Here is a 9,697-nt window from a genome sequence, read left to right on the forward strand (position 1 = left end):
GAGAATATGGAAGTGGACACACAGACACACACACACACACACACACACACACACACACACACACACACACACACACACACACACACACACACACACACACACACACACACACACACAAACACACACGCACGGCACGCACACACACACAAACACACACGCACGCACACACATATTCACACACAGGCATACACACCACCACGCACCTGTGCTGCCGTGGAAATGGTAGGTCTGTCAGCTGACATGTCTCGTAGCGCTCCTCATCCATCAGCTGATGGTCGCTCGGCATGCTGGGAACTAGGATCTCCCAGTGGTAACTCTCATCTGAGAGGTGCTGGGTTCGACCCTGAACGTCTGAAGTCCCTAGCCAGTGTTCATCCCTGAACAAGACCTCGGTAACCCCTTTCCTGCTCCTTACTGACCCGCACCCGAACCGGACGGTGTCAACACAGGCTTCACTTAAGTCCTCTGTGAACATCTTATAAGCTAGGATGAGAGAGGGAGAGAAAGAGAGGTATAGAAGTGGAGAGAGAGAGCGGGAGAGAGAGGTGAACTAAGTGAGAAACAAAGCAGGGAGGTTTAGTCATATATTCATGAGTCATATATTCATAATCATGTTACCAAGGTGAGGTTTCTCGTGACATGATGGCTGTGGTGGAGCTGCCTCTAGCCCCTCTGTGCGCCTCAGAAACACTGGAGGCCAGAGGGGTCCACAGCCTAACCCTAGGAGCAGCTGGGCCCAAAAGGTCCCCCTGTAGACCTTTACACAACGGCATACTCACACGTCACCTCTCCTAACACAGAACCAGTTCCTCTTTCCTGTTGTCTGGTTCATTTCTGATGGACTAGTTGATGAGGGTTGTGTGTGTGTGTAGTGTGTGTGTTTGTGTGTATGGGTGTGTTTGAGTGTGTTTCAGGCTGTGTGTTTGTTTACTGAGACAATTTTCTTCTGTGATTTTTTTCTGTTGTGTGCGTGTGTGTTTGTATGTGCGCTTGTGTGTGTGTGTGTGTGTGTGTGTGTGTGTGTGTGTGTGTGTGTGTGTGTGTGTGTGTGTGTGTTTTTGTTTAAGAAACCTCCAGGATGAAAGCTTGTGGACAGCCTATCCCTAAGCGTGCCCTTTAACCTTTGGGTTTTCATTGGGCTCGTCATGTTTTGATTAAAACAGTGATTGACAGTCTATAGACAGAGAATAACCCTGAATACACTTGTGACCCGTGAATCAGAGCTATGTTGAGGTTGAAAGGAGGCTTACTATTGGCTGAGGTTATTTTGGTGAGGTGACAATAATGAGTGTCTGTTTATGTAGCGCTGCTGGGGGTCTGGAAAACTTCTGCTATCACTCTCCCTGTCTGTCTGTTATCCGTCTCTTCCTCATGCACATGCACACGTACACACACACATGGATGGCTCACACTAAGAACACATAGCATACAAACACACCCACAAACACATACACATGTAGAGTCACACGCTAGCGCGCACACACACACACACGCTCTCAAACACACGCAAACATACGCACACATATCTAGTCCCATGCATACCCTTGCAAACAGCCGTATCTATCTTCAGTCTGTTCGTCACGTCCTTAAACTGCACATTAACTGAATGTTGATTCAGTGTAGATTGTATTTTTATATTATGTGATGCCTAAAAGCTTGTGCTGGAGACTGAGAGAGGTTCTCCTAAACCATATGTAATATAATATTTATAATTGATATTATTCTTTTCAGACACACACACAGACAAACACACACACACACACACACACACACACACACACACACACACACACACACACACACACACACACACACACACACACAGTATGGCAAACACCCTCTCACACGCACAAACACAAACACACACACACACACACACACACACACACACACACACACACACACACACACACACACACACACACACACACACACACACACAATTACACAACCACACACACACACACACACACACACACACACACACACACACACACGCATACACACACACACACCCACCCACACACACACACTCAGTCTCAGACTCACACACACACACACACACACACACACACACACACACACACACACACACACACACACACACACACACACACACACACACACACGTCACACAAACACACACGTCACACACACACACACGTCACACACACACACACACACACACACACACACACACACACACACACACACACACACACACACACGGTATGGCAAACACCCTCTCACACACACGCACAAGCACGAACACACACACACACACACTTATACAACCACACACACACACACACACACACATACACACACACACACACACACCCACACACACACTCAGTCTCAGACAGACACACACACACACACACACACACACACACACACGTCACACACGTCACACACGCGTCACGCACGCACACCCACACAAACACACATACACACACACACACACACACACACACACACACACACACACACACACACACACACACACACACACACACACACACACACACACACACAGTATGGCAAACACCCTCTCACAAACACGCACAAACACGAACACACACACACACTTGACTCTCTGAGACACACACACACAAACTCGAGCACACACGTCACACATACACATACACACACTCACACACACACACACACACACACACACACACACGCATACACACACACACACACACACACACACACACACACACACACACACACACACACACACACACACACACACACACACACACACACACACACACACACGCACACACACACACACTGTCGCCTGGAACAAAGCCTGTACCAGACCAGCCCTGTTCCAGCACAGTGGAGTTGTGTATACACAGGGCTGGTAGATTTGGGTGGATCCAGTTTCACTTGCTGCTCACCTCGCACACAAAGCTTTTAGCCCTGCCGCTAACCTTGCTATCTCCAGCCGCCTGCCGTTCTCCTCCTCCTCACCCCTGGTAATACTCTGCCGCTCTATCGCGCTCTCTCCTCCCAGACACATGAAAGGTTGGCCCACACTCACAGTGACACTCAGGTCGTACCCTCCCAGTCGTTCTCAGGCTCTCTCACAGTGATTTTATTAATATAGATCTTCCTATCTCCCTCCCTCTCTATCTCGCCCTCACAGTTAGACGTCCATCACTACAAAGTGGATATATGTCTTTAGATTTCGTCTTTGTTCTCGTTTAATGCATGGACGACAACAGAAATAGCGAAAACATCAGGGAGACAGTTCCCTTGATTTCTGATCCCTCATGTATATTCATTTGAGCCAGATAGGAAATACAGCCTGGGTAAACCACAGTGGCAGTTTTTAAATTGTGGTATCAGAACTGACCAACATTATGATGGCTTCAGTGGCTCAGGGAGGAGGAAAGTACGTATCCAGCAGGCCATCAATATGAGTTTATGGAGATTACATCAATTTACATCAAATATCAAGCGGCATCAAAAACATAACTGATTTGTATCCATCACTTGGATGGACGTATTACCAAAAGTGGCCAGCAGGGGGCAGTAGTAATCTTGTTTTCTGATCCTTCTAGCTTGCTCGATTGTGGTTAGCAGCTGACGGATCTTATGGGTATGAGTGCTGTTGTGTGTGTGTTTATGTGTGTGTGTGTGTGTGTGTGTGTGTGTGTGTGTGTGTGTGTGTGTGTGTGTGTGTGTGTGTGTGTGTGTGTGTGTGTGTGTGTGTGTGTGTGTGTGTGTGTGTGTGATTTTGATGTTACGTGACACTGTGATGAACCCCGCTTTTGTCAGATCAGATTCGTCTTCTTCCAAACAATATTGACTTTTGCGTGAGTGTGTGTGTTTAGTGTGTGTGTGTGTGTGTGTGTGTGTGTGTGTGTGTGTGTGTGTGACTTTGTGTTTGGGTCTGTCACATCTTTGTCCTTGCTTCAATTCAAAGTCCAATTTCCCCTTCTTTCCCCTCTTCTCTTACAGACATATATTTTCACAGACACCAAAGATGAAGACATCTCATCTGAAGGTAGCTCTATGATCTCCAAAACATGTCTCAGAACATATCCTGTAATACTGCGCAAATAAAGCCTCTCCTCTTCCAACCCCCCAGCCCCACACAGACACACGCACGATCACACAAGCACACACACATCTTTCACCTTTTAACTTTCGATTTCCTTCCTACAACTTTTCTGATCACATATGTATCCCCACTCAGTTTTCTGCCCTCTCTCTCCCTCTCCCGCTCTCTCTCTCTCTCTCTCTCTCTCTCTCTCTCTCTCTCTCTCTCTCTCTTTCCTCTATTACCATCTTTGGTATACGCAATGTCTCTGTCCCCTCTCTCCCCCTTCTTCCCCTCCAGGTTTTAACCTGGTGGTAACAGAGTGTCTCTCGCTCCTGGTAGTAACATTCTCTCTCTCTCTCTCTCTCTCTCTCTCTCTCTCTCTCTCTCTCTCTCTCTCTCTCTCTCTCTCTCTCTCTCTCTCTCTCTCTCTCTCTCTCTTTTTCTAAAAGAGTCTCTTACTACCTAGGTTTTAACGTGGTGGTAACAGAATTTGTCTCTCTCTCCTTGTAGTAACATACTGTATCTTTTCCCAGGCTTTGATTTGGTGTAGTAACATACTGTCCCTTTCTCCTTGTAGTAACAGTCTATCTCTCTTTCCCCAGGCTTTAACCTGGTGGTAAGAGATCGTCTCTCTCTCCTGGTAGTAACATACTGTCTCTCTCCGTCACCTGGCGGTGACGGACTGTCTCTCTCTCTCCTTGTAGTAAAACACTGTCTCTCTATCCCCAGGCTTTAACCTGGTGGTAAGAGATCGTCTCTCTCTCCTGGTAGTAACATACTGTCTCTCTCTCCCTAGGGTTTAACCTGGTGGTAAACAGACTGCTTCTCTCTCCTTGTAGTAACACACTGTCTGTCTCCCATGCTTGAACCTTGTGGTAACAGACTGTCTCTCCCCTGTAAGTAACAGACTGTCTCTCTCTTCCCAGGCTTTAACCTGGTGGTAACAGACTGTCTGTCGGACCACAGCCAGCAGGCTCTGTCCTGCAAGATGTCTGCTGAGTATGACCACTTCATGGCGTCTGACAAGAGGTGAGGGTCCTCTGTAACTCCACTTTGCTGCGCCTTCCTCCACCTCCATCCTTCTATATCAGGGGGCGCTCCTCTGTACAGCCATCAAACCCATCCCTTATTAGATAAATAGTGGGGATTGGCCTGATGAGGGCCAGGTCTACTGGAAATCTGTCTGAACGATTGGGGAGGCCTTACGCATGTGATAGATCAAATGATAAAAATGAACTCGCAGATTCATCTGGTTCCCAGGCTAGATCAATAAAAGTTAAGACCAGAAATAGCAAAGTACACCTCAGCTTCTGCAATTTCAAATGCCTCTAGGCCTCTACTATATTAATAGTGATGCTAAATTATGATACCATAAGTTCTTAGGCCACTAGAATATTAATGAAGATGCTTTTGGTAATAGTATGGTCCAAATTCCAAGGGAAACAATTTTGGTGTCTGATTGGGTGTGGACGATGGGGTACCATATGTGTACCTAGGGTGCTGTGGGGGTATCTGAGGCAGAACACGTTGTACTGTGTACTGTATCCGTAAAGTAGGATATCTCCCAGTACTTTACTCAGCACCAAGAAAGAGATTGCATTCTGTGTAGCATTGCTGATGAATTATTGATGTCGCTGGTGCTCTCTGTAATGATCCTGGCAGTCTGCGTGACGCTGCATCACAATAGCACGAACACCAATACAAAAGCGGGCGTGATTACGGCCCGTGTTATTTATTCCTTCTTTTAAATGAGTCATGTGGAGCAACAAAAAAATGGAAATTGTGCCAGGGGCCGCTGATTCTCTGGAGCGGTCATTATCGCTGTCCTGGCTCGGGCTATAAAAGAGCACCCATCAATCCCTCCACCTAGCGCGGGACATTACATGGATTTCCAATAGCACTAGTTTGTGTGTCTAGCAGCGCTAGTTGTGTGTCTCTCATCCAAGCACCTCGTGGCCACTTCACAAACATTTATAGGGGTCTCTATGTCCGCTCTCCAGTTTGAGCATGGGTGCCAGCCCCAGCAGTTTATGTGGAGCATGCACTGCCCAGGCGACCGGCCACCTCTCACTACATCCATGAGTAAAGTGCTTGATCGCGTTCGCTGACCTCCTGGATTGCATGCTCAGTGGGCCACCATTTGCACTTTGCATATTTTGCCGCCTTACATCACGTCTGCTTGGATACACCTCGACTTAATCACAAAGCGGTGTGTCTTGTCATATGGACAAAATGCTATTTCTGAACCTGGTGACCAGGACATCAAAAAAAGCAGTAAAAAAAGAACCATCTCTTCCGCTTCTCTTCCGCTGCAGTATTTTTCCCGCGGCGAGCTTGCACAAACGGATAGGGGGGTTGCGGTGCATCCACATCTTACCAAACCTCCACCCTCTCCTCCCCCCCCTTGTCCGCCTCCAGGTGGCTGTGTCACGTGGACGACGACAACTACGTCAACGGGGAGGGGCTCCGGGCGCTGCTGGCCTCCTTCCCCCAGGACGGCAGCTTCTACGTGGGCAGACCCAGCCTGGACCGGCCCATCACTGCTCATGAGCTGCTGGAGGACAACACCACGGTAACGCCGCACGAAGCGCGAGCAGTGAGGGGAGTGGTCTGGGGTTTGTCTCTCAGGGTTGGGGTCGGGTCCTCCTGACCCCACAAGGGCAGGATAGTGTCTTGATTAGGGTTCTGGGAGCACTACCTTCTTAAACACTACCTGCTCCTTGGAGTGGAGCAGTGGCTGGTAATGCTCCTGGAGTGGCTGGTAAGAACGGGGACATGATGTACAATATAATCACACACAAACACACAGCGTCATGCTCGCTATTCTTCGTCCTTCCTCTCCCTCTCTCTCCCCTCCCTCCCTTGTTATACTGTAGTAGGATGGACATATTTGTCTTCCTTCTTTATTCAACTTGCTGTCTCCTCTCTCTTCTTTCCTTCTCGTCTCTTTCACTCTGCTCTCCGCTCGGCTGGCTTTCAATGCTCCAGTGATGCATCAAGGGAAGCTACTGGCTGATTACGTGTGTGTGTGTGTGTGTGTGTGTGTGTGTGTGTGTGTGTGTGTGTGTGTGTGTGTGTGTGTGTGTGTGTGTGTGTGTGTGTGTGTGTGTGTGTGTGTGTGTGTGTGTGTGTGTGTGTGTGTGTGTGTGTGTGTGTGTGGACGTGTTTGTGTGTGGGCTTTGCATGGTGGTGGCGGTGCCGGTGGAGCAGGGTGTGTGTGTGTGTGTGTTTGTATGTATGTATGCGTGTGTGTGTGTGTGTGTGTGTGTGTGCGTGTGGACGTGTTTGTGTGTGGGTGTTGTATGGTGGTGCCGGTGGAGCAGGGTGTGTGTGCAGGGGGGGGGGTTAATGAACTGTACTGAACCTTTCCCCCCCCTGAGCTCCACGGTATTTACATGCGTGACCTCTTTGAGGCGAGGTGGGATCGGAGCGCTTCCAGCGGCGTGCAGAAGACCCCCGGCGTGCCCCGCAAATCACTCCCACTTAATATAACGCTCCCACTCAGTGTATGGGATGCCATGATCACTGTGACGATGTTGAAGGGGGGCTGATGTGGAGGGGGGGGGGGGGGGGGGGGGGGGGGTGCACAACACACTTTTCATTTGACTTCCCGCCAGCATTGTGGGGACGAGGTAAGGGTGATGTGTGTGTGTGATGGGGGTGAGGGTGATGATGTGAGGGGGATGTGTGTGTGATGGGGGTGAGGGTGATGATGTGAGGGGGATGTGTGTGTGCTGGGGGTGAGGGTGATGGGGGGAGGAGGATGTTTGTCTGATGGGGGTCAGCGTGATGAGGTGAAGGTAATGGGTTGAGGTTGATTGGGTGAGGGGGATGAGGTGAGGAGCGATGTGTGTGTGATGGGGGTGACCCTAATGAGGTGAGGGTGATGGGGTGGGAGGGATGGTGGGAGGGTAATGTGTGCGTGCCGGGAGTGAGGGTGATGATGGGAGGGGGATGTGTGAGTGATGGGGGTGAGGTCAAAGTTGATGAGGACCAGAGGTTGATGGGGTTGAGGGAAATGTGTGTGTAGGGGGGGGGGGGGGGGTAAGAGGGTGATGGGGAGTGCGGTTAGAGTAAGGAGGGTGAGAGGGTAAGGGTGAGCGGGTAGGGGTGAGTGAGTGAGAGGGTGAGGGACATGGGGGTCGGGGGGGTTGGCCAGTATTTATGGAGGTAATAGTGGTTGGACTGATGGATTGGGGTCTTTCCCTCTATTTGCTGACATTGAAATTTGGGCAATCGGAATCACTTATTGATCTGTGGGATCATTGAGTGATAAGTGACTTATAGGGGTTAATATTGACACACACACACACACACACACACACACACACACATGCAGATGAAAAACCCTCAGGGGGGGCTGCCAAGCGCATCTTTCCGCAGTGCAGAGGATGAAGAGATATGTAATACATGCGTATATTAAAATGCAAATGTTTGAATAACAATGTGTATGTGTCTGTGTGTGCGTATGAGTGGGAGTATGTTAAGCTGGGTGTGGGTGTGTACGTGAAGATTTGTGAAGATAAAAACATCTATTGTCTCTCCTTATCCCCAATTGTGTTGGTGTGTGTGTGCATGCAAACACATCCGTTCACCAAGCAAGATAATGCATCTATCCTATAGCTAGCGCACGTTAACATGTAAAACTGTGGCCAGGCTCTGTCCTCCACCTCCACCTCCACCACCATCACTACCATCCCCTCTTTACCCTCAGGCTTTTAGTTTGTCTTTTCTTTCTTCCATCACTCTGTCTATCTCCCATGTGTGACATTATGCTCTCTCTGATTGCACCCATTTACTGAGGATAATGGATCCTTGGTTCTCTCTCTCTCTCGCTCTCGCTCTCTCTCTCTCCATCCATCCATCCACCTCTCTCTCCCTCTGCATCCCGGTAAATCCCCTTGTCCTCCATGCAACCCCTCTCCTCTGCTGGCTACTTCTTTGTTGGTGCCGTAATCACTGGTCATTCAGGCTGTCTTCTTCCTTCTCTGCTTTTTGTTATCGTTGTGTTTTCAGTTGTTTTTGGAGGGGGGAGGGAGGTAAAGAGAGTGGGATGGAGGAGTGGGATGAATTGGCAGCGAGAGGAAAGGAAAGTAGGATGCAGGCTGTCTGTGTTCCTTGGGCTAGGACGCCTACTAGATGGACACCTGTAGCGAGGTGGCAGATTTAGTGTCTTGTTTACGGTGTTTGACTCAGAGTTTTAACTTACTGGCATCTATCCCAACAATGTCTGCCTGTAGATGTTCTAGACTCTAGATAAGATTCCCAACCCCTGATCAGATCCATAGTGACATGTATCTAAAATCAACTATCGGTCACTTTGGATAGAAGCCTGTCAAAGGACTAAAAGTAAACAGTAAATAGTCTGCTAGTTGACTGCAGCAATGACCATGCCACACTCCACCTAGGTGGATTTCACTGGGCTCCTCCAGACATAAGGTCGCAGGGTGGTGGTGTCCAAGAATAACAACACAAAGAGGTTGCTGGAGAATGGTAAATGAGATGTGGAACCATGCAGGAGATCTCTGCGAGTGTGCGTGGTGATGGCTGGTTTAACCTGTGCACATTGATTTCTCAATGCACACCGGGTGTGCACATTGATTTCTCAATGTGGTGTGCCTTAGGCTTGCAGCC

General features: G+C 49.0%; 1 protein-coding gene across 4 annotated transcripts in view; it reads left to right on the forward strand.

Moving 5' to 3' along the window:
• Positions 1 to 9,697, forward strand: part of mfng (MFNG O-fucosylpeptide 3-beta-N-acetylglucosaminyltransferase) — a 28,356-nt gene that overhangs the window by 6,484 nt on the left and 12,175 nt on the right. For all 4 annotated transcript variants that reach the window (XR_003976249.1, XR_003976250.1, XM_030352710.1 and 1 more), the window contains exons 2-4: positions 3,979 to 4,024; positions 4,990 to 5,092; positions 6,482 to 6,635. Coding sequence is in view for 2 of the 4 variants with exons in the window: in XM_030352710.1 (XP_030208570.1) it covers positions 3,979 to 4,024; positions 4,990 to 5,092; positions 6,482 to 6,635 (303 nt within the window). In the remaining 2 variants the exon portion in view is untranslated. The remainder of the gene's footprint in view (positions 1 to 3,978; positions 4,025 to 4,989; positions 5,093 to 6,481; positions 6,636 to 9,697) is intronic.

The sequence above is a fragment of the Gadus morhua genome, chromosome 3, assembly GCF_902167405.1.
Source record: "Gadus morhua chromosome 3, gadMor3.0, whole genome shotgun sequence".
NCBI lineage: Eukaryota > Metazoa > Chordata > Actinopteri > Gadiformes > Gadidae > Gadus > Gadus morhua.